This window comes from Ranitomeya variabilis, chromosome 3 (genome assembly GCF_051348905.1).
Source record: "Ranitomeya variabilis isolate aRanVar5 chromosome 3, aRanVar5.hap1, whole genome shotgun sequence".
NCBI lineage: Eukaryota > Metazoa > Chordata > Amphibia > Anura > Dendrobatidae > Ranitomeya > Ranitomeya variabilis.
The window spans coordinates 43,021,283-43,046,780 of record NC_135234.1 but is presented as its reverse complement, the minus strand read 5'-3'; the positions used below and the strand labels follow the sequence as shown (position 1 = coordinate 43,046,780).

The 25,498-nt window shown below is 43.3% G+C and overlaps 2 protein-coding genes across 5 annotated transcripts in view; both read right to left on the bottom strand.

Annotated features, from left to right (window-relative positions):
• APP (amyloid beta precursor protein) overlaps window positions 1-25,498 on the bottom strand; it is a 307,189-nt gene that overhangs the window by 118,220 nt on the left and 163,471 nt on the right. The gene's annotated exons all lie outside the window — the stretch shown is intronic.
• LOC143816960 (uncharacterized) lies at window positions 11,787-13,160 on the bottom strand. The gene is made up of 2 exons (XM_077297970.1): window positions 12,842-13,160; window positions 11,787-12,720 (listed from the first exon to the last, which is right to left on the bottom strand). Exons 1-2 carry the CDS (start codon window positions 13,036-13,038, stop codon window positions 11,787-11,789), a joined length of 1,131 nt encoding a protein of 376 aa, XP_077154085.1. The 5' UTR covers window positions 13,039-13,160.

Genomic DNA, 25,498 nt, shown 5'->3' with positions numbered 1-25,498 from the left:
ATTAGCTCCAGCAGCGTTGCGCTCAGTGATTAGCTCCAGCAGTGTTGCGCTCAAAGATTAGCTCCAGCAGCGTTGCGCTCAGTGATTAGCTCCAGCAGCGTTGCGCTCAGTGATTAGCTCCAGCAGCGTTGCGCTCAGTGATTAGCTCCAGCAGCGTTGCGCTCAGTGATTAGCTCCAGCAGCGTTGCGCTCAGTGACTAGCTCCAGCAGTGTTGCGCTCAGTGATTAGCTCCAGCAGCGTTGCGCTCAGTGATTAGCTCCAGCAGCGTTGCGCTCAGTGATTAGCTCCAGCAGCGTTGCGCTCAGTGATTAGCTCCAGCAGCGTTGCGCTCAGCTCACCACTGCAACCAGAAGGACATTTGGGAGAAATTGTGAGATTCTCACACAAGTTATCATGAGAATGTTGACCTCAGATCAAGAGTCTTTGCTGATTGAGCAATATTCACATGTGGCAGGTTACTTGTAGAAAAGTTGGGACTGAAAATCCATTCAAATGGGGTTGGTTTGGTAAAAAGTGCAGCAGTTTCTGCAGGTCCCATTCGTGAGACATTTCTGAAACAAATCTGCCTTGTAAGAATATCCTAATGTCACATTTTTTGCTCATTCAGAACATTAAATGTTGGCTAATAGTAGAGTTTACCTGTTCATACACTACGCTGCCCTAACAGCACAGGGGCAGATTTGTCAAAACTGCTAAAAGGAAAACTGAATATTGCCCATAACATCCAATCAAAACGCAGCTTTCATTTTACCAGAGTTGTTTAAAAATTGAAAGCATTTATCTGAAATAGAAAAAAACAACACACTTTAGGCAACTAGTCACAATTCTAACATTGGTAACAGTCTAGCGCTTTCATAATTCTTCTTTAAGGGAGGAAAAAAATGTCAGCTCAGTGTTGGTGCTAAAACGCAAAGATGTAGATCCCGAGCCGCCAGTCACATTAACCGCATCACTTGGTGTAAGGAGAGGAAAATAATAATCAATATGTAACTTAAAGTCTCTTATGGGAGCACAAAAGCCGCCTTCATTCTCAGCTGGAAAGGTGCGACGGCCAACACAGATCAGAAGTATTACAGTTCCCTGCTGGTGTGAAAGGTTACTGGGAGGACGCAAGACAGAGGAACCGAGGCGAAAGGAAGGTTCAAATGGTGCACACAAATAGTGTTCTCTATGACAATCTGGGCACGGGGCGTAAGGTTTTACAGTGATTCTATCAATCTATTCTGAAATAAATTTTGGCAAGTTTACGGTATCAAACTAAAAGGGGTTGTCCTGAAGGGGCCACAATTGTTTAGTGTCGGGCATCACATCTACTCTTGCTTTTGTAGCATCTACTATTGTCTATAGAACGCTTCTGAATTATTCACTGCATCTGGTGGGAAGGGGTTGGGGGGTTCATTGGAGGTCTATATCATGATGAGCAGAGACCCATCCCAGATATGGGTTGTCCCCAGATGGTAAAATGAATAATTAACAGAAATGGTCCCAGACTGGGCAAATAATCAGTAGAGGTGCCTTCAAACCAATAAGAGCTGAGATTCCAGATAAATGTGGATGGTAGACATTTAAAACCACCTTCCTTTGGGTTATATTTTTGTATATTTATATATTTTTGGATAATATTTGATGCAAAATATCACCAAGGCTAAAAACACTCATGAATTCTGAAGTCAAGTAGAGCCAGGGGTGGACAAAAAATCTAAACAGCCTAGATAAGGTGACCATATCCAGAAACGGAGCCTCAGAGACAGGCCTCCTGGCTACCATTCACAGTGTTCAAAGATGCCCAAAACCAAGGCTTTTTTTTGTTGCACCCTTACGTAGACAGAATTTATCCACTGGGAGAAAAGATTTGCAGGTTCTAAGGAGAATAGCCCCAAAACCACCAACAATATAGCTTGGAGAGCACTTGGTGCACCAACTACCTGCTCGAGCCTCTGCCTAATGTAAGTATTGTCATATATAACCTCTGATTCCTATTGCCCATGTCCATTTATTTTCCCTACTTTTGCTGAGCAAAGGGCCAAAATAGTGAACCAGCCTCTTGCTTCATCTTCTGCATATCTGTCAAAGTCAACCACATTGAGATGAGAGACTGGAGACAACACAGAATAATTAAATGGCATCTAATATTGTGGATTTCCAGGTAACGACCCTGAAATGTAAAAGAACAAAGTCATCTGAACCCAACTATTTTGGCATGACCAATCACCTAATATGTATTGGGGCCCCACAAATCTTTCTGGACCGATAAAGATGGCGGTGGAGCAGCATCAAACTGAACAAACCTCCATGTATGTCACTGGAGACATAGTGGTTAGGCAAATAAGTTTCAGCGCATATCTGAGGTATATGGCCATAATATGTGCAGCATTTTTTTATTGGATCAGTTGCTTAATCTAACAGGATGAACTCTGATGTCCTCAAACAATGAACTGTTAATTATTTTAATCAAACATTTACATGAGTAAGACATCACATTTATGACAACATTAAGGCCAGGCTCACACCACCTTGGGCTCCATTCATTACTCCATCATGGACTTCTGTCTAGTTATGTGAAAAACATGCCCAAATGGAGCCATAGATCACCCTGTAGAATTATTGGCGCTATATAAATATATACAGTAAAATTAACACATGTGCAAAAATGCTATCTGAGCACGCCAATATGACTAGGACTGAAAATTAGCAGCTCCTGGGAAGATAGAAGTTCATTCTTCTCGATAGCCACGCATTCAGTAAGTTTTTTACACTATTTACTTGCAGTTAAACCCCATATCTGCAGGTAAATAAAGTTTGCACTTAAGTTCCTTTTAAGAACAAAATTGGGTTTCTATTATGTTCTCATATTTTTATTATTGAGCATTTGAGGTTTTTGATTTTTTTAAGTTTTTGACCAGGTTTTCAGGTCATCATATAATTTTGTGATACAATCCTTTTCTGAAATGATTACAAACTTTACTAAAATATATAATCACTAGATTCTAGATTACTGGGCTTTTGTAGAGCTCTACTGGCACAGACCACTAGGCTCTACGCAAGAACGCCAATGGTTAAAAATGTAGCACATCACAGCTCTCTTCAGGAAATTAGCCTCATAAATCATTACAGGCGCTGAGCACGTCAAATAAAAATGATTTTTCCTGGAACCAGAGTTACTGAGTGAACAAAAAGAACGTATTGATAAATGTCACGTGGCCAATAAAAAAAAGGCAAAAACAGCATTAAAAGCAAAGCTACATGGTTGATTATGTCTACACAAGGTTTAAAAGGAAATTCATCCTTGTAAACCTGATCTGATCTTCAGATTTATGGCAATGCTGTAAAAATCCCAGAAGCCAGCTTAGAAATGTAATGCTGGCACCTAGGTTTTCCCTATAGATGTCTATTTAATTACTGACCATGAGTGGTTTATGTTTGATAGTTTTTACGTAGATGTCAGATTACATTTTTACATAATTACCTTTGGATTAAACATGTTCCAGATAATGAAACTCAAAAAATACCCCGTAGTGTTTTAACAGTGATTGGAGGGTTGGACTCATATTATGGTCAAGATAGGGAAAAAAAAAGGGAAGAACGAGGTGGAGAGTAAAGAGAGTGCATGGTAAATGGAAGGCTGATTTCCTAAGAAGGGTTTGAGAAAATAATTAAATTAAGAGTTCAAGAGGGATGGTGCGCTGTGCTCCTCCAATGTACACAATCTACGGTATGTGTCTTGTGGGAGTTGGAGCTGGAGAGAAAGTAGAATCCCATAAACACAAGCTGAATGGGGGCCATGACTTGGTCTAGTTTTGAAAGAGTAGAGAAGACACAGATTAGATACTAGAAAAATGTTTTTTGACAGTGAGGGTGGTCACGAGAGGTGGTGAGTTATCCTTCAATGGAAGTCTTCAAACAGAGGCTGGACAGACATCTGTCTGAGATGGTTTAGTGAATCCTGCATTGAGCAGGGGGTTGGATACGATGACCCCCCGGAGGTCCCTTCCAACTCTAACATTCTATGAAATGGTCAGTTGGGGTGGAAGATAAGAGGTGGAGATTAGGGCATCAAATGTATTAGGCATACCTTATAGGTGGGTAGGAGACAACAGTCAGGGGTAAGAAACACAAGCATTGGGGGAGGTCTTCTTGGACAGCAGATTGTTTAGTTTGGGGCATTACACCTAATCTTTGGAATTTTTAATTAATCTCTCCAGCTGGCAGGAAGGTGTTGGGGTGGGACAGATATGGGTTGTTCCCAGATGGTAAAATGGTCTTGGACTGGGCAACAATCAGTAGAGATGTTCTCGAGCCAATACAGAAGATCTGAGATAGCAGAAAAAGGTGGTGATAGTCATCCAAAGCCACCTTCCTTTGGGTTAAATTCTTGTATATTTACGTATTTTTGGATGATATTTGGTTTGATATTACGCAAAGATGCAAGGACAAAAATATTTAAACATTCTGGAGTCAACTAGTGCCAGTGGTGGACAGAAAACTTAAGCAGCCTGGATAAGGGAAGCATATCCAGAATAGGCGCATAGACGTGCCTCCTGGTTTCCATTCACCGTGTCGAAAGATGCCCAAAACCAGGCCTTTTTTTGTTTCTGGACCCTTAAGTAGACAGAATGTATCCACTGGGAGAGAAAACTGGCAGGTTCTAAAGAGAACAGCCCCAAAACCGCTGAGGAACAGAGTAGGTTGAAACCTGGTGTAGAGGCAACCTGAGCCCAAAGACTGTGCTTGTCCAGTTAGTGTAGGTAGTTTATTCAACGTTCCAGATTGTTAAAGATGATGGAAACTTGGGCAAAGACTGATATCTGTTTATCCTTGGATTTGATTTTTGGACTTCAATTCAATATTGAGCCTTTTGGGTAATTTTGCAAATACCTATTTCTATCTGCCTCATAAGCACCGGAAAAGTATGAATTACAGACAAATTTGCCTATTGTCAGGCTACATAATAAGGTATGGTGCAAGACAATCTCTAAAATAATGAAAAGTTGGTGTTAATAGTAGTTTTTAGGATCTTTTTTAGGAGATCCCCAAACTACAGATTTAACATTATCCTCAGACCAAAAAAATTCTGATTACAAGTTGGAAGCAGAGGATTTTCCAGTAAATTTACTGTAAGAAAAACTCTGCACATCACCATAAATTTCAAGATTGACCAAGTCAAGTTCAACATATTTGCAGAGGAGGGGGTATGTTGCTGTAGATTTAATATGCAAACTGTGCTCATCTGAGCATGGTCTAAACACAATACTACACATAGGGCCACAGGACAAATTATGCACACAATACCCATAGAGGCACAAAACCAATGCACTGCATCTTACCCGGCAGTAAATGGAGTATTGTCCAATACTATGGTGGTTTATAACACTAAATATTGCCAGACACACTGGACTAAAGGTGACCATACACATTAAATAGCTGTCGGCCAAAGGTACGGTATATTTGGCCTACTACTATCTCACCTGACTGATACACATGCATGATCGGTTCGGTTCATCTACAGGAGGAACAAAAACAGAAACAGGGACAGAAAAATCAGGTTGTTAAAACGCATGACAGGTGATGCCAGAGTTGGGAGGTCCTCAAACACAATACTGGGTCAGTCGGATAGGACAACTTTACCGTAATAAGTATGTGGGACTTAAACTTGATGCAAATGGATGGATTCAACCATAACAAACGTCCACTGGGTGAAATTTAAGAATGAGTGATTGTTTAACCAAGAAATTACACCATCATCTCATCATTTTTAAAAGAAGTCTAGTGGCTTTAAAATATTGCTCCAATAGCTGCTAGTCTATGAAAGATCTCTTGGTGAAAGAAAATTCTCAATATTTGGTCTCAGACCTGATATCATCGAACAAACATGGCTGATTTGACAGTCAAAAAGAAAAAATGTGTATGGCTGCATTCAACCACCAATCTGCTCCTCTCCAACGTGTAGGGCCACCTTCAGTTCAGCTTGAGACTTGATTCCTTCAAATGCCAGATGAGACTAATACAGCAGCAACTCATGTCTACATCATGTAGTCCTAGACTTGCCTGGTAATCAGAGCACTTGAAACATGAAAAACGAGGGCACATTTTTAAAGTTTGGCCTATAATTTTTGTACATGCATCCAGCATTAAAATTTAGGATGGCTCAACATGACTTTCCAGTCTTAACGGGGGTCTATCCACATAAAATAATTGTTCAAAGCAAGCAAAGGAGCACGACACACGCTTGCCTTGGTCAAGGAGTTCACTGCGTCTTCCCACCTTTATTTTTCATCTATGTTCGCCTACTCTAACGTGATGGACAGATGTCATTTTACAGGAGCAATGAAAGGGTGGCAATAGATGGAAAACAAGTAAATGGAAGGTTTACTGAACTATTTGGCCATGCCATTGGTGCGACGAGCGTTTAGACTTGGTTAGAAAAGTCATTTTGTGTTGATGTTGACTTTGTCCCTTTATCGAATATTAAATCCCACCAATGAGCTGCACATGGTAGAGGCAAATGTCAAGTAGTTTAGTAGTGTCACACAAAGCGGTTTCCCATCTCATCATCACAATAATTCTCAGTATCACTAATCCAGTTATTAGAACACCCCGGCTTAAATAAACTTCACGGGGATGAATGCCGCCTGACCATTGAGACAAAGCAAGACAACAAGGTAAACATGATCATGGGGACAAAAAAATCATAAGAACCTCTCTCCAGCAAGGAAAACGTGCCCAGAATGTAGGATTTACATTGATTGTAAGCAAAACTAAGAAGAAAAAGCCTTACGATATGCAAAGGTTTGGCGATTTTGCAAAGTCAGAACTGCAAAAGTTTTGATGAATAGGGCCAAATGATCTAAAACGCATAAATATGGTGCAAGTCAAGAAAGACAGGTTTTTGGGGAGCATTTAGCTTATTAAATCTCCTCCAATATTTTATTTTTTTCTTTTAAGCCCATTTGTAAGTTTTTCACTTGTACTGATAAATGTTTTTGGATAAGTTTTTGAATGCGGCAGCCAGGGTCATATTTCTGTCCAGCCGCTTCACTGATGCCTCCATCTTGTGCCAGTCATTACACTGGCTACCCATTCGCTACAGGGTCCAGTATAAACTCATCTCTCTCACCCACAAAGCTCTCCACAGTTCTGCACCGCCTTATATCTCCTCTCTCATCTCTGTCTATCGCACTACACGTGCCCTCCATTCTACAAACGACCTAAGACTAACAACCCCTGTAATCCGAACCTCGCACCTCCGTCTCCAAGACTTCTCTCGTGCTGCGCCAGCTCTCTGGAATGCACTTCCCCACACGATCAGACTGATACCTAGCCCCGACCTATTCAAGCGAGCTTTAAAAACCCATCTCTTCAAATAAGCCTACCACATCAACTACTCAGTAAACTAACTTTGCCCTGTTCCCTCCTTCCAAATATTATTCTAATCTGCACCCTACTATTCATCTGTCTCCACACCCTCCATGCACACGATAACTGCACTTGATACTTGACTATTGCACTTAAACACACGGGCTGATAACCGGATCATGCAGCTTTATATGAAAATCCCTATTTATTATAATTGCCAGACCTGAAATAACAAGCACTTTTCACCTATTGTGTCCCCCCCATTTCCTTGTAGATTGTAAGCTTGCGAGCAGGGACCTCACCCCTAATGTCACTGTCTACATTGTCTTAACTTGTATTGAATTTGTCTGTACATGTCCCCGCTTAATTGTAAAGTGCTGCGGAATATGTTGGCGCTATATAAATAAAAATTATTATTATTTATAAATTATTATTATTATTAAGTTTGAAATCCCTGCAGCGAGACCCCAAATTACACCGTTCTCTTTTAAGTCAACTAGCTGTCCTCCAGAATTAGAGATTAGAGTTGAGTAAAAAAGTTTCGTAGAACCTCAGTAGACAGTCTGTTGGTGTTGGACAGGAGCCCGTCAAACCTTCTCCGACCTACCAGCATCTGGTTAATAGGATGAATGACTTAATAAACTTTGTGATAGATCTTATTAGAGAAATCTACTTTATAATCCATTCATCAGTTACTTTTGGTCACTTGTGATGAACTCCAAAACGATCGGCACTCCACTATAGTGGTGGTGTGCACGAGAAGGGTAAATGGTGCAACATCAGAGAAGTCCCGACACTCATGGAAGGTGTAACCTCATATGGTAATTACTCCATACTGATCCACCTGCTGTGGAAAGCCCGGGATGGCCTGAAATGTTCAGTTGGATCACTGTGATGTAATAAAGATATAACCTTCCATGAGTGTCGGAACTTTTCTGATCTTGATCTTTTACGCTATAAAGCTATGTGCACACGTTCAGGATTTCTTGCAGAAAATTCCTGCGAAAAACCAGAAATTTTCTGCAAGAAATCTGCATGCGTTTTTTGCGCGTTTTTGATGCTTTTTTTTCCGGACATTTGCCAATGCATTTTATAGTGGGAAATTCGCAAAAAAAATAGCAAAATTAATGAACATGCTGCGTTTTTTACCACGATGCGTTTTTTTCGCGGAAAAAAACGCATCATGTGCACAAAACATGCGGAATTCATTCTAAATGATGGGATGCATATTGTATGCTTTTCTTTTGCAGTTTTATAGCGTTTTTATCACGAAAAACGTGAAAAAAACTTGAAAAATCAGCAATGTGTGCACACAGCCTAACACTTCTCAAATCTGTCTACAAATCTGTCTTCACTGAGGGATTAAATTACATACATTGAGCCTGATACAATACTAGCGTTCTTCACATGGGTTTTGATGGGGAGATGAAATGGAGTCAGATGCTCCTGATTCATGAAAAGGCGTAGGTGTATGAATCAGGAGCGCCGGCAGATGAGTGACGGGAACGTCTGTGTGCGACTCACCACAAATCCTTCTCCAGTCCACGAATTTGATGAGCCATGGTTACCATGCGCCCGTAACGCCTACTTAGAAGCTGGGCAAAAATAGCGTGAGAACAGCAAAAGTTGCTTAATTTTAGCACAGCTGCCAGTTGCACCGAAAATAAAGGACTTTTTAAAGGGGCCTTTACCTGTACAAGTCAAGGGCGAAACTGGGAAACAAGAGCAGAAATACATACAAACTGCTTCTTGGGCAGAGGGAACAGCTGCTAACAATGAAGAACACAAGTCATTACTAGATCCAGGGTTTCCCATAGACACACATTACAGCATTTTCTGACAAGTCACCTGAAAGTGCAGTTACACTTTCAGAGAAAATTGAAATCTATCACATACAAAAATCTATTCTATTATGCAGTGTGGTTTTACACAAACCCTACACGTTGCCAACAACCTTCTACTTCGGCCAAAATATTGCGACGCCACGCTTCCGCTAACACAGCATGAAGCCGATAGAGGTCATATTTGGAAGCTATTGTGCATTTGGTAATGAAAGGGTTCAGTCTGGTTTGTAAGGAGCAGAAATGCACCTTTGTGAGACGGAAAAAAAACACGCCACTGTAAAACTCATATCAAGAAATTTACATATCCAGCCTTAACAAAGGCATTCTCCACTGTACATGAAAGACATTTGTTTTCCATTGTCCGGAAGCCAAGTAATATTACTCATTGTATCACTCATTGCCTGCAGGATACCAGGCGCATATGACAAAACAAACCCAATTAGGTAAACAATGAAAGACTGCCAAATCTCCTATATGTCAGCTACATAATCAGCAAACAAGGCGTACAAACCTAACCTTAAAGGGATACATTTAAAGAAACACTAATACACAAAAATGCACACAAAAAAAAAACTATCCCAGATATTGCTCTTTTTAATCTCCACCTTTTCTTTGATGGGATTTTGTTTCATATTACAAGTAAAACTGAGAAATAAAAGAAGAAATGTACTGGGTTTGTCTCAGTAGCTCAGCCATATCCACCTTCCTCCTCTGCACTGTTAGGCTTCTTTCACACTTCAGTTGTGTGGCGTCAGTTGGGTCCGACATCGTGGCGGATCGACGGATCCGTCAAATTTTGTTCAAAAACGGTTCTAACGGATCCGGTTTTTTAACGGATCAGCTGCCCTAATCCGTTAAAAAAACGGATCCGTTAGAACCGTTGTGAACGTTTTTACATCCGTTGCAACCGTTTTTTGACGGATCCGTTTTTAAAAAGGGGAGGATTTCAATGTGATTGGCTACTGGAAACTTCTGGAAAACTATATATAGCGTGTATTTACACCACATCTTTGAAAGGTTGTAGAGAAAGTGGCAGAAATGGAAGGAGTCCTGGCGAACATTGCAAAGATCTATGCAGATTTTACTTTTGAGGCAAATCAGTTGGCAGTCAGCGTTCGAGAGAGGGAGGAACGAAGACTGCGAATCCTACGGCAGCGGCGTAAGAGAAGGCTGTGGATCCATCCCATCACAGCACAACGTATGACCCGTGGTGTTTATTCCACGCTTTACATGGAACTAAGGGAAAACCCTCAAAAGTTCTTCAATTATGTGAGGATGAGAGCTGAAAATTTTGAATTTTTATTGGGCTATGTGGAAGACTGTATACGGAGACGAGACACCCAGATGCGATTCTCAATATCACCAGCAGAGCGTCTCATGGTGACTATTCGGTAAGTCATTTTTTTTATTAAATGATTCTCATTCATCAGACTTATAACTGTGTTGTTTTTTTTTGTATTTTTTTTATTAAGTATTGTCTTTTTGTTAACAGATTCCTTGCAACTGGAGAGTCCTTCTCATCCCTCCATTTTCAATTTCGACTTGGGATATCCACCATCTCGGGGATCATCAGAGATACCTGCCGGGCATTGTGGGAGTGCCTACAAGTGGAATACATCCCAGAGCCATCACAGGAGAGGTGGCTGGAGATCGCCCAAATTTTTCATCAGATTTGCCAGTTTCCAAATTGTGTTGGAGCAGTTGATGGAAAGCACATAAGGATCGTCAAACCTTCAGGCTCTGGGTCACAGTTTTATAACTATAAGAAGTATTTCTCTATTGTGTTGATGGCCATAGCTGACGCACAATGCAAGTTCATCGCTGTGGATATAGGTGCGTATGGACGTGCAAATGATTCACAAATCTTTAAAAATTCACCAATGGGGCGCCGTTTATATGGAGAGACATTTGATTTTCCGCCCCCTAGACCTCTCCCTGGAACCACCGGTCCACCGTTACCATTTGTTTGTGTTGGAGATGATGCCTTCCAGCTTTCCCCACATTTGCTTAAACCCTTTGGAAGTAGTGGACTGACCCAGAGGAAGAAAATTTTCAATTACCGTTTAACCAGAGCACGCAGAGTAGTGGAATGTGCCTTTGGCATCCTAACTGCCAAATGGAGAGTGCTACTAACTGCCATTAAACTGCAGACTGAAACTGTCGATGATGTGGTCAAAGCGTGCGTTGTCCTGCATAATTTTGTTCTATCAAAAGAACAAGTTTCCCTGGAGGATAATGTTTCAGAAAGCACCTTACGGGATTACCAAAACCCCACTTTTCGCAGTCCAGTTGCAGTCTGCAGAATGCGGGACAGTTTTGCAGACTACTTCATGTCTCCTGCAGGATCAGTTGACTGGCAGTATGAAATGGTGTAAAAAATGTATTTATTTTTATACTTGTAAAAATACCAATTTTTGTTTGCATACAAAATCTTTGTACTTTAATGCAGCATTGTATGTTTTGCAACGGTACCCTTTAAACACTGTTAATGTTACTATTGCCATAACCTTGGTGACTTAAAAAATTAAAAGAAAAAAAAAAGACAATAAAAAAATTTTTAAACCAAAAAACTGTTTATTTATTGACTTTTACAGATTCTCATAGTTTTGGGTGGAGATAGTAGCGGAGGGGCTGACAGGCGGGCGGACCACGTCGAGAGTGGGGGACAGGACATCATGGGGAGGAACAGAAGTGGAATGGGTGGTGAAAACATGAGGTTGTGTAGAGACTTGAGGTGCAGATGTGGTGTGTGTGAGGTATGAAGGTGTTGCTGGGATTGATAACGGAGAAGTTAAAGGGGAAGAATGGAAGGGGGACGTTAAAAACTGGGAAAGACTAAGGGGGGAAGGAACAAATGACGAAGGAGTAGAATGGACGGGAGGAGGACGTACAGGAGGAGGACGGATGGGAGGATAGACGGTGGATTGAGAGGGGAAAGGTGTTGACACATGAAGGGTAGGTGGAGGGGCATGGGATATCGCCTGCGCTAGAGCAGTGTGGCAGCCTTGCATCACATGCATCTGCAGGTCAGGAGTTAGATTTTCCATGTGCCTGAGGACCGCCTGAAAAAAACAGTGCCTTGGTGACTGGTTTGCATCTGATTGCATCCTATCAAGACGACTGCTGAGTTCAAGTATGCTTTTGTTAAGCATATTGTACCCAGCAGACGTTTGCTCACTCAAAAGCTTGATGGCACTGTGAAAGGATGCATTCAGATGCAAAAAGTCAGGCGCATAGCTCCTTTCCTGACCTCTCTGGCGCTGCCGTCCTGACCACAAAGTTGGTCTAGAAGTTGCGGCAGTGGCAGAGGGGTGGGGTAAAGGGAACTCTAACTCATCACCTGCAGCTTCAAGTGACGAAGTCCGCCCTGCTGCTCCAGCGCTGGTGGATGAGGCTGAGGGATCAAACAAAAGGGTAGGTGCAGAAACAGAGGGGTCGACGTGGTCGCCGGTGGCGGACTCTCGAGGGATCGCTCCAGAGGGCTGCAACTCTGATGCAGGCTCCCGAGTGCTGCAGAAAGTGCTGTTAAAGAAGAAGAAAAAAAATATTAGTATCTTTATATTACAATTGCCCTTGCTGCAAAAAAATTGAAGGTTACACATTTTTTCAGTTTGACTGAAAATATGTGGTGTTGAATATTTACCTTCTGCTCAGCAGCGTCGACCGTAGGAACGACAGGGCTCTGGCATGTTTGTATCTGCTCCTGCGTCCTCTAGATCCACTCGGGGCCTGCATCTCCTTATTAAACTCCCTCTTGAAGCGATCCCTGATTGACCGCCACCGCACGATAATCCTGTTACCTGGAAAGAGATAGCAAAAATTGGTTACTATACACCACATTAAATCATGCTAAAATAAGGTTATGAAGTGTGAATACTTACGCGCTAGATCCTGGGCCCCAGCATCGAGTTCCTCCCAGTTATCCATAACAGCACTGCACACTTCCTCCCATAGCCGTCGGGTGATTAACTGGTCAGCATGGCGGCGGTCCGACATGTTCCACAGCGGCTCCCTACTTTGTACTGCTTCGATGAGGGTGTTCACATCGATGCCCTCCTCTTCATCATCTTGTTCGGGAGCACGCTGTGAAGCCTACGAAAAATATAACAATAAAAAGGGAAAGATTACAACACATGAATTTTACATTTTACTACACAACAAATCAAAAAGGAACTTACTCTTCGGCGACCGCCGCGATTATCATTCCGACGACTATGGGAGGTGCTTTGAGGAACTCTATGTCGAGCCCCGGATTGTGAGGACTAATAAAAAAAATAAAAAAAAAAAATTAATAATGTTCTTAGATCGAGGCATATGTATTGTGTGTGCTGTCATGAATGTTTGTGTTGGGTGTAGTGCATTGTATGTGAGGATCGGTCTGTTCAAAACTTACACTATGCGCTCCCGCTCCTTGTCTTTCTCCACCCTGTCCGTCTCCTTCTGTAAGCCCCTCTGCTTCATATTCCTGTGAATACAGAACACATAAAGGGTTAAAAAACAATGACCATAGTTGTATCACCAAAAAATTTTACAGAACAAAGAAAAAAAAAAAAAAATACAATACCTCAGTTTGCTGCTGATGTGCTGGGGGGCTCTCAGAAGAAGACATTATGGTCTTTGCGTACCTCTTGGTCCCAAGTATCTGTAAGTATACAGACAGTTCTAAGCTACTATACACAAGGATAGATGCAGCTGTAGGATTTAACACTTACATCTTTTTTAAAAACTTTTAGATTTCATCCCACACAAAATGAAATTTTTTTTCTAACCGTCATACTTTATATGGTAGATATGCTTGATGCACAAGCTGCCAAACCCTCTAGCCCTGTTTCCCCACCAAAAAAAAACCCCAAGAACCCTTTAAAGCAACACCAAAACTGAAATTGATATGCGCAATGCGCATGTTGGTAAAAGCCACCTATCAAACCTTATCAAAAATGTTCCTCATTCGAACTTAAAATACCAATTCCAAAAATTGGTAATTATGATTACCCTACAGTTTGTATTTTCTAAAACCGGATAACATATTCTATACACAAGATTTGCATTACACATTTATATATATAACCTTTACTGCATGTTTACCCAATATTACATTTATCTTGAAATGAGACTACTGACAGTTTGGTGTAATTTTTATTACCGTATTTTCCGGCGTATAAGACGACTGGGCGTATAAGACGACCCCCCAACTTTACCAGTTAAAAAATAAAATCTTCTTAAAAGTCGGGGGTCTTCTTATACACCCTATGTCGTCTTATAGGGCCGGTGAATATGTGCCTTTTGGGGGGGGGGGGAGTGATCCTGATGAGGACGAGGGGGCGTCTCACAGGAAAGTGAGTATCCCCCATTACCTTATCATAGCGCTGCAGCGTGGGGTCTCTGTGCTGGGAGCGGCGGCTGCTGTGCTGTGCTGTGCTGTGGCGGCTCCTCTTCTGCAGTGTGGGGCCTCTGGTGCTGTGGGGCGGTGGCGGCGGCGTATCTTCATACAGTCGGGGCTCCTCCGGCATCTCAAAGACTGGAAGCCCCGCCGGCAACTCCATGGGTACAATGCGGTCAGGTGGCCTCCGGGAAAATGGCCGCTGCTCAGATTCAGATCTCGTCCCGAGATCTCGGGAGACGAGATCTGAATCTGAGCAGTGGCCATTTTCCCGGAGGCAGCTCAATAGGTGCGATGCGGTGGCCCGGCCGCTGGGGGCTGCGCATGCTCAGATTCAGATCTCAACGAGATCTGAATCTAAGCAGCGGCCATTTTCCCGGAGGCCAGCGCATTGTACCGATGGAGTTGCCGGCGGGGCTTCCAGGCTGAGATGCCGGAGGAGCCCCGACTGCATGAAGATACGCCGCCGCCGCCACCGCCCCACAGGCCCCACACTGCAGAAGAGGAGCCGCCACAGCACAGCAGCCGCCGCCGCTCCCAGCACAGAGACCCCACGCTGCAGCGCTATGATAAGGTAATGGGGGATACTCACTTTTCTGTGAGACGCCCCCTCGTCGTCATCAGGATCACTCCCCCCCCCACCCACCATATACACCCGGCGTACAAGGCGATTCCCGGCGTACAAGACGACCCCCGACTTTTAAGAAGATTTTCAGGGGTTAAAAAGTCGTCTTGTACGCCGGAAAATACGGTACTATTTTTTTAAAAAAATTTATTTTTTTTAATGGTACAGTAGGAGCTACACTGCTCTTTATTTGAAATACTATAACATTTGGGATAACAACAAAAATGCAGAACACATCACACATCATTTATACACACACACAAAACACTTTTTACACCTCAGCTATAAAAAATAACAGCTTAAATAGTATGAAAAACATATAAACAGGGCAGGCAGGCGCACGCACACAAGCACGCACGCACACAAGCATGCAAGCACGCACACAAGCACGCACGCACACAAGCATACAAGCACGCACACAAGCACGCACGCACACAAGCATACAAGCACGCACACAAGCACGCACGCACACAAGCATGCAAGCACGCACACAAGCACGCACGCACACAAGCATGCACGCACACAAGCACGCACACAAACACGCACGCACACAAGCACGCACGCACGCATGCATGCATGCATGCTGGATGGCAGTACTCACATGGCTGTCTCAGGCAGGGTCTGGCTTGCAGGGCCTCTCTGGCTGGATGGCAGTGCCTGGCTGGCAAAGTCTTGCTGGCAGAGTGTCTCTGGCTTGCAGGGCCTCTCTGGCTGGATGGCAGTGCCTGGCTGGCAAAGTCTTGCTGGCAGAGTGTCTCTGGCTTGCAGGGCCTCTCTGGCTGGATGGCAGTGCCTGGCTGGCAAAGTCTTGCTGGCAGAGGTCTTGCTGGCTGGGTCTGGCTGGGTCTCTCGGGCATGGAAGGGTCTCTCTTGCTGGCTGGTACATTTGGGAATGACCTGTCCTCTTTATATAGTTTTTGGGTTGTCTGGGCAAAGTTGCAACTTTTTGGAGCATGCTCAATCAAAAAAAGCGGATTGAGGCGACGGATCCGCCAAAAAACGTATCGCGACGGATCCGTCGCCCATAGGCACCCATTCAAAAAAAAGGCGGACGCGACGGATCCGCCGCGTTCCGCCTTTTTGCCGGCGACAAAAAACGTTACAAAGTCCGTCAATGTCTAGACAACGTCCGCCAAATATCGACGGATCCGTCGCAAGGCGGATGGAACGGACGACCATCCGCCACAATCCGTCTCTAATGCAAGTCAATGGGAAAATAGCGGATCTGCCCAAAAAAAAAAACGGATCCGCCATTTTACGAAAATGGCGGTTTTTGACTGACGCCGAAAGACTGAAGTGTGAAAGAAGCCTTAGGTGTGCAATGATAAGACAACTGGCTGCAGCAGGAGCCTCCCCCCACTTCTCCATCTGCAGTGGGACAACAGCTCACTCAGCTCCACTCTATTAATTAAAGCATAGGGCATTGGCAAGACATCAGTCTCATGTTTATTGTAATCATTCATTTCAAGGTCTATTATTCAATTAATATGGCCCTGTCACAAGGTCAAAGGTAACCAGTTTCTGATCTTGTTTTAGATGGCTGCAGCAGGAGCCTCCCCCCTCTTCTCCATCTGCAGTGGGACAACAGTTCACCATTTGTGTGAATATTCCATTTTTGTTTTTCAAATCCTTCATACAGTTCCAGAGATATGGGCCTTTTTATTTAAAGGGGTATTCCATTCTCCAAGATCCTATCCCAATATGTAGCAGGTATAATAATAATAATATCAAATACATCCAATTAGAAATGTAGTATAGTTTTTCTGATTTGCTATGTCTATTTCCTTATATGCAGGCATTGTAGGATCTTAGGTATCCATGGTTACGACCACTAGCAACTAGATATCGGTCATTATATCAATGGTGGTAACCATGGACACCCAAGGGTCCTGCAATGCCTGCACATGAGGAAAGAGACATAACAAATCAGAAAAACTATACTACATTTCTAATTGGAGGTATTTGCTATTATTATTACACCTACTACATATTGGGATAAGATAATGGAGATGGGAATACTCTTTAATGCTATTTTTAATGTTCTTTCTAAGGGTGTAAGGTTCAATAATGCAAAGAAACCCTGCCAGAAGTTCCTATGTAACTAGATCTGATGGTGAAGACCATAACATTTAACACTAAGTAAAAAGGTCCTTATTTCTACAACCGTATGGAGAATTACAGAAAAAAATTGAATACTGAAGGGATCAGCAGGAATAAGATTGAAGCAAAAAGTGTCTGCTGTTGACAAGTCCTATTTACAATGACCAAATCCCAATGTTTCCTAAAAGATTAAAGGGAATCAGTCAGCAGATTTTTGCTATAAAATCCGAGAGCAGCATGATGTTGTGCAAGAGACCATGAATCCAGGAATGTGTCCCTTTTCTGTTTCAATACAATCAATGTTTTATCAGCAGGAGATTATCACTACAGGATTAGGTTTCTTGTGCCTCCTAGTCTAAACACGCCCCCACCGCTCTGATACGCAGCTCCCCGTCACTATACAATGTATACAGGAAGCTGCTAATCAGTAGTGTGTGGATGAGGTTATACACAGCTCAACAACTAGAGATGCAGTAGAGAAAACTATTATAACTGCTGCATCCAGTAAACGAAGTGACATGACACCTCGCTGGAATCAGGGTCTCTGATTACATAATAACCTGCTGACAGATTCGCTTTAACAAACAGATAGTAGAAAGCCTGTAAAAGCAAAGCTCCTTCATTCTGAGATGGCTGAAAACACCAGATTTTACTGGTCAGCTTCATTTCATTTACCGTCACAACGATTGGGTGGATTGTCTGATTTAGAAAACCTAATTTCAAACACCCTCAATAAGGAAATCTGAGCTAACAGAAGAGGGGTCCCATGTTGAGCACCCTCACCTTTTTTTTAAGAATAGATGTGAAGAGTATCTGTTGCACGGGCTCTATACTGACCATTCAGAAAGGTGCATTTTAAGAAAATACTGATGAAAATATATTTTGCCCTTTGGAATTATAGGTTTTTTTTCTGTCTTTTGATCAAATTTTACATAAAATGTAAAAAGAAAAAGTTTTATGGGGACACTTCTTAAAATTTGGAACAGCTCTTCCAGTAAATCTCTCTCTCCTGTGCGGGATGGCACAGTGCATGTACATTATCCAATATTGCTTTGCTCGGCCTTTGTCACCCCAGTCACTGCCCATGCAGAGCACAGCAGCCAAAAGACAAACTCATTGACACGTTTCCTCCTGAGTGCCTGGACGCAGTGGATGACAGTTCTGCCGTCCAGTCTAAGAATGGGGCAATCTGAGCGGTCAGTATGATGATGGACAGCTCAGCCATCGAATTGAATGCAGGGGCGTGCTGAGCTGTCAGTGTCTGGAGTGACAGTTTAGCCGTCCAATCAGGACCAAGGTGTGCCAAGACTCCACCCATGTGTCTTTTGTCCAGAGTACCATATTTTTCGGATTATAAGACGCACTTTTTTCCCCAAAATTTTTTGGAAAATGTGGGGTGCGTCTTATAATGCGGATATACCTTACCGGCCACGGTGGAGCAGGGTCACAGGGTCGCTGCTGGAGGAGGCAAGGGTAGAGCGTCGCTGCAGGCTGGGATAAGGGGGTGTTCGGATGTGCGCTGCTGGAAGTGTTCGGTGGTGCAGGGGCTCAGCGCTGGGATCTCATCTCCTGAGATCTTGGTGCCGAGATCTCCATCAGCGCATGCGCCGCCCCAGGCAGCCATTTTCCCAGAGTCCACCACATACTAAACCATGTAAGTGCGGGGGCTCTGGGCTTTCACAAAATGTCGGCAGAGCCCCCGCACCACCGAACATCAGCAGCGGCACGTCACACATCCGAACACCCCCTCATCCCAGCCTGCAGCAAAGCTGCACTCTTGCCTCCTCCAGCAGTGACCCTGCTTCACCGCGACCACCACCCCTGGTAAGCAATAAGACGCATGGATTATAAGAACCACCATTTTATTTAAAAAAAAAAAAAGTTTTTTTTCCCTAATTTTCTCCTCAAAACTTAGGGTGCATCTTATAAGCCGCAAAATACGGTAATTACCTGGGTATTTAACCAGTTCTGGGCCTTTGATTGCTGCAAATTGTAGTTTTGCTCATGAGGCTGTGTTTGCTCTTTGCTCCTTCTATTCTTTGCTGCTAGGATTTGTTTTGACCATCCGTTTGCCTAGCCCTTTCGATGTGATATGCTACCGTATTAAAATATTGACCTTGGACTGGTTCCTGACTACGCCTTTGTCTTCCCCTCTGGCTATGACATACTCTCTCGGCTTTTGACCTCTTGACTACCCAGCTTTACGGCTTATCCATGAGTCCCGACTAGCGTCACACTCATCTTGACTGCTGCACTCTGCACAAGAACTAGTGGTGCGTCTATATTCATTGAGTTCAGATGTCACCGGGTGAATGCCGTTACTCCAAGAAAAAGCTTGGAGCTTGATCGTTTGACAGTAGGAGCAGGGGGAGTGGAGCTCGGAATGCTGTGACCCCACAGAATTTGGTGCCTGGAGAAACCACCCTTGTAGACCTCCATGCTGTGTCACTGATGAAAGCTTATTGCTTCGCTGAGGTCCTATCAGAATATTCAGAAGGCACCCGTCTAACAACTCTACTGAAGAATATTAGATAGCCACCGTTGGCCATTTACATGTAGTCATCGTCACTAGATGCAGTCACAATTACACGAAAGATGAAAATACCAATGATAGTCATAGCTGGGCTTCTTGCTAAGGGTTTGTCAAGTAAGTCTATCCTGTCTCACATCCCCCATCCTGGCTGGGAAGTTTTACGTTATGTCTGTATATTAGTCCTTTGTCTGCCATGAGCACCCACTCCACCACCACCGACCTGCGTCCCTTCATCTCTGTTTTTTCCCAATCTTGTACAAAGGGCCGAAGCTTAACTAAAAAAAAAAAAAACATATGAAGACTGGGAAACTGGGATTTGTTAGTCAGAAAGATCCAGCGCAGGATTTATCAAAGAATAATCAAACCCAACACGAATGTTTACTTGTAAAAGAGTGCTTAACGCAAATTCTAATGGCGCCCCGCTGTACAACACACAGCGTGATAATTGTCAGATCAGCATACAAATTCACCACTGGACGCGCCCGCAGAGCAACGCACAGGACGCCCAGCATAGTTATTAGATGAGGACGTAGGAGCTTATGAATACAACTCGGGGCAGACGCACACTATATTCCTGAATGTCAGATATTTTCTGATTTATCCATGAATTTTCCCTTTCTACACATCCAGAGATAGAGCTGGGAAAAATACCATACATAGCCAATGGACAGGTGTGGCGCTATTTCTGTAAGGAGAAGCCATGCTTTTTCTAATCCAGACAAGGATCCTGAAATGAAATGTTCCTTCTCCTTATGATCTTTGCAGTTGGCCGGCAGTTTATAGGATATGTTATGAACACACTGCCATTATACGAAGACCACTCGGGTCCAAAAGCCTTATTATGCAATAGCGTCATCATAGAGGCAGGTCTGCGGAGTCAGTCCATTTTGGTGGAGTCGGAGGTTTGGCTTACAGACTCCACAACCCTGCAGCCCCATTCAGTAAGTCGCTCTATGAGCCAGAATGGAGAATCAATCTCTAAAAGCCACTCGCGTTCTTGATAATTTCTGCTGCCCATGAATTACAGGGATAATAGATGTGAGCAAAAAAAATGTGAAGTACCCTAGTCGGCATAAAGTATGGTCCTCAAGGGCAGCCGAACTAGGGCAGTGTTTATTTACGTGACGGCAATCCTCTTGGCCAGCATCCTAAGCTCCTCTGCCATTTACCAGGACCCCGAGACATCACTAGTCCCTTGGCATGACAGATATCGCGAGGGCCAAGTAAGCAGCCAATGATGCCAAACAGAGTATTGCTGGTGCAGAAGTGAATACCGCCCAGGTGTGGCTAAGGCCTCTTTCACACTTCAGTCTTTTGGAGTCAGTTTGAATCCATTTTCATCAAATAGCGGATCCGCCATTTTTTTGGGCGGATCCGCTATTTCCCCATAGACTTGCATTAGCGACGGATTGTGGCGGATGGTCGTCCGTTCCATCCGCCATGTGACGGATCCGTCGAAATTTGGCGGACGTCATCTAGACATAGATGGACATTATAACGTTTTTTGTCCAGAAAAGCACTTAGTGAGTGGGCACCACCTGCATATAGAATAAATACTAGGGGATCACCACTTGCATACCAAACATAGTAAAATCAAAAAGGAGCAAGTGTATGCAAACAAATTGGGATCACCACAAAATAAGAATTTATACAAAATCCAGCTTTATTCAAGAAACTCCACACAAAGACATAAAAACATATTAAAACAACCCCCTAAAAGTATGACCTGGGGTAATGGGTCCATATAGATCATTGATAGAAATTGTAACATAGCAAATAGCCACTATACAGCCGATATATACATGGAACACAGAACCAAAAATATGCAACACACGGGCATTAAATGGTGCGATGTAATAACACAGATGAAGTAATACACCCTTTACTATTCTATGTCCCACAACAAAAAATCTACAGATAGAAAAACCTAAAATACACTTAGGGGCATAGTGAGCACCGTGTGGCTGCCTAGACCCTAGTATTCAGGTCCCATATTAACTCACCCTACCTAACACCTAGGCGGTAATAGGGCTCCTAGCAGCGTTGGTTCAGTGGATATCTGGCAGGCTGTAGCGTAGCTGTGACCAACGTTTTTTGTCTGCGCCGAAATGGCGGTTCGTGACGGATCCGTCGCGTCCGCCATTCCATAGAATGGCCGCCTATGGGCGACGGATCTGTTGCGACCGTCATTTCAGCGGATCCGTCGCCCCAATCCACTTTTTCAATTGCGCATGCTCCAAAAAGTAGATACTTTTCCCAGACAACCCCCAAGTAACGGATCCGTCAAAAAAACAGATCTGTTAGAACAGTTTTCTCAACAATTGTGACGGATCCGTCACTATGTCGGAGCAGACTGACGCCAAACAACTGAAGTGTGAAAGAAGCCTAACATGGAGGACCAAACTGGACACCGGACCAGAGAAGTTTGAATCTTTTTGCTCATCTAGAATGGACGGCCATTCGTGTGACTGTCCTATGTGTAATCCTGCATTTCCCCTGCAGAGGCCGCTGATGGTCTCCGACTTCATCTCTCTACAGAGAGCCGGACATACAGATCATAAATGCAAAAAAAAAATGTGCCAAGAGCTAAAAGTAGAAAAATATGAAAGGATACTTTATTTAAACAAAGATAGACATGAGAAACTTAAAAATAAGTCTCAAAGTGCAAACGACGACACACACCACCGAGGGGAGAATAAGTAGACCCCATACATAGACAAGGAAGTATACACATATAAAAGTCCAATAAAACATACTACAATGCCCCGATTACTGCCAATGCAAAAAACATGAACCAAACCAATATGAATAGAAGGTACAAACAAGTGTGAATACATGAGTCCATGAGAGTAAAATCACGGCATAAGCCGGAGTACACGCACTATCTACACGCCATGGAGTCTCCTCCCGCTGGAATGGCGCCTGTTCCTGATGTAGGTTCTGGTGCAATGCCTTCATTTCTATAAACATTGGGGCTATTCGGTCCCCATTACGCTGCGCCTACCTCAACCTGCACGGCGCGACTCAGTTTTAATTTTTTCTCGTCTACTTTCGTCACATTTTTGCATTTAGGATCTGTAGTTTCTTTCATGCATTGCCTTTCTTGACATATTGGTCCTTCAATAGTTTGGCACCTGTTTTGATATTTGACATGTGTATGTGCCTCATGTGTACGTACATTTTCACTTAAAGGGGTTATCCGGCCTCAGGCTACAAGTCTTCAGTCACTCTATGCGACTGCAGACTTGTGAATCCTCACATTGGGTCTTTTACGCGCGGTGAGGCTTCTGCGGTGCTGAGGCGTTCACGTAACCACAATTATGTGATTTGCATACAGTGGCATGTAAAAGAATGGACACCGCTGGTCAAAATTACTGTTATTGTGAACAGTTAAGCAAGTTCAAGATGAAATGATCTCCATAAGGCCTAAATTTGTAGTGGTACAACACGGCACTCGTACTATCATGCGAGTTAGGTGCTCAAGTAGGGCATCCAGCCCATAAGGCCTAAAGTTAGAGATGAAACATTTCCTTTGTGTTTTAGGAAAAAAAAAATACATATTTTTTCATGTTTTACATTTAAAAAATTTAAAAAAGTAAAATGGATTGATGCAAAAGTTTTGGCACCCTTGGAGATTTGTGCGCTCAGATATCTTTGAGTAAGGTTTCAGACCTTAAGGGCTTGTTCACACCATCCTTTTTTTCCTGCGGATTTTTCAGGTCCTGATTTGGAAATCCCGCAGTGCAAAACCGCGGTGGATTTCCCTGCGGTTTTTTGTGCGGTTTCTTCTGCGGATTCCACTGCGGTTTTCCAACTGCACTTTCCTATTGGTGCAGGTGGAAAACAGTTGCGGAATCCGCAGAAAGAAGTGACATGCTACTACTTTTTTTCCGCAGAAAATCAGCGCGGATTTTCCAGCGGAAAAAAGTAAAGTGGGAACAGCGGATTTGGTTTTCCATAGGGTAACATTGTACTGTACCCTGCATGGAAAACGTCTGCGGATCCGCAGCTGCAAATCCGCTGCGGATCCGCAGCAAAAACCGCAGCGTGTGAACATAGCCTCATTGGCTTGGTCACTATCATCGTTAGGAAAGGCCAAGTGATGCAAATTTCCCAGCTTTATAAAAACCCAGCCTCCTCTAACCTTGTGCCAAAAAACAGCAGCCATGGGTTCCTCTAACCAGCTGCCTAGTACTCTGAAAATGAAAATGGTGGAGGCCCAGAAAGAAGAAGGCTATAAGAACATAGCAAATCGTTTTCAAGCTGCGCTTTCCTCAGTTCGAAATGTAATTATGAAATGGCAGTTAACAGGAACAATGGAGGTCAAGATAAGGTCTGGAAGACCAAGTAAAATTTCAGTGAGATATGATTGTAGGATTGCTAGAGAAGCAAATCAGAATCCTCTGCTTGACTGCAAAAGACCTTCAGAAAATGTAGCAGACTGCAGTTGTGGTACAATGTTCTACTGTTCAGAGACACCCGCACAAATATGGCCTTCATGGAACAAAACCTCTCCTGCATCCTCACCATAAAATTCAATATCAGAATTATGCAAAAGAACATCTAAAAAGGCCGGGTGCATTTTGGAAACAAGTCCAGTGGAAAAAGGCACAGAATTTCAGGAAAAGAACATCTCACCAACCATTAAGCTCGGGGTGGATCAATCATGCTTTGGGGTTATGTTGTAGTCAATACCACGGGGAACATTTCACGGGTAGAGCAAAGAATGGATTCAATGAAATTTCAACAAATTGTTGATGCAAATATAACACCATGGTATGTATATATATATAAAAAAAAAAGCCGAAGTTCAAAAGAGGATGGCTTCTGCAAATGGACAAGTCACAATAGATGATCTCAAAAGGCGAAAGCTGAAGGTTCCACAATGGCCCTCATACTTCCCTGAAATGCACATCATTGAAAATCTGTGGCTAGACCTCAAAAAGCAGAGCATGCAAGAGGACCCGGAAATCTTAAAGAACTGGAAGAATTTTCCAAGGAAAAATGGATGAAAATCCCTCAAATGAGAATTGAAAGTCTCTTGTCTGGTTATAAAAAGAGTTTACAAGCTGCAATACTTTCAAAAGGGGGCGCTACCAGGTACTAACCATGCAGCGTGCCCAAACTTGTGCATCGGCTCATTTCACTTTTTGCATTTTTTAAAGTATAAAAGATGAAAATATAAACTTTTTTTCCTAAAATACAAAGGAAATGTATCATCTTTAGCTTTAGGCCCTTCAGACATCATATCACCTTCAACTTGCTTTTACATGCCACTGTACTTCCGTCCACATTCAGACTAGACGTGTCCAGCCTCGCTCAATAAACGTGTATTAAGTGAGGCTCTGCCCATGTAGTCGGCATGTGATCACTGCATATCTGCAAATCACATACCGGGGGGTCACACAACCACCTCTCCAGGCGCCGACACCGGAGACTCCTCCCGGCGCACTAGGAGGAGATGTAAAGATTTACAAGTCCCCGCTGAGTATACAGAGCGGCAGCTGTAATATCGCCCTCCACCCTGACACACTCGCTCAGTAATGGGTCCGGCTGTCAGTCAGGGCCGGGGACACGGTTACCGCTTCTGCTCTGTATACTCAAACTGGTGACTGAACCAGCAAGTACCCCATAACTAAAAGCCGAACACTACCAGAGGAAA

Excerpts from the sequence above, each read along its gene's own strand:
- LOC143816960 (XM_077297970.1), bottom strand. The coding sequence starts at position 13,038 with ATGTGGTGTATAGTAACCAATTTTTGCTATCTCTTTCCAGGTAACAGG. Across the intron at positions 12,721-12,841 it reads TCGACGCTGCTGAGCAGAAG|CACTTTCTGCAGCACTCGGG; the intron begins GTAAATATTCAA and ends CTTCTTTAACAG.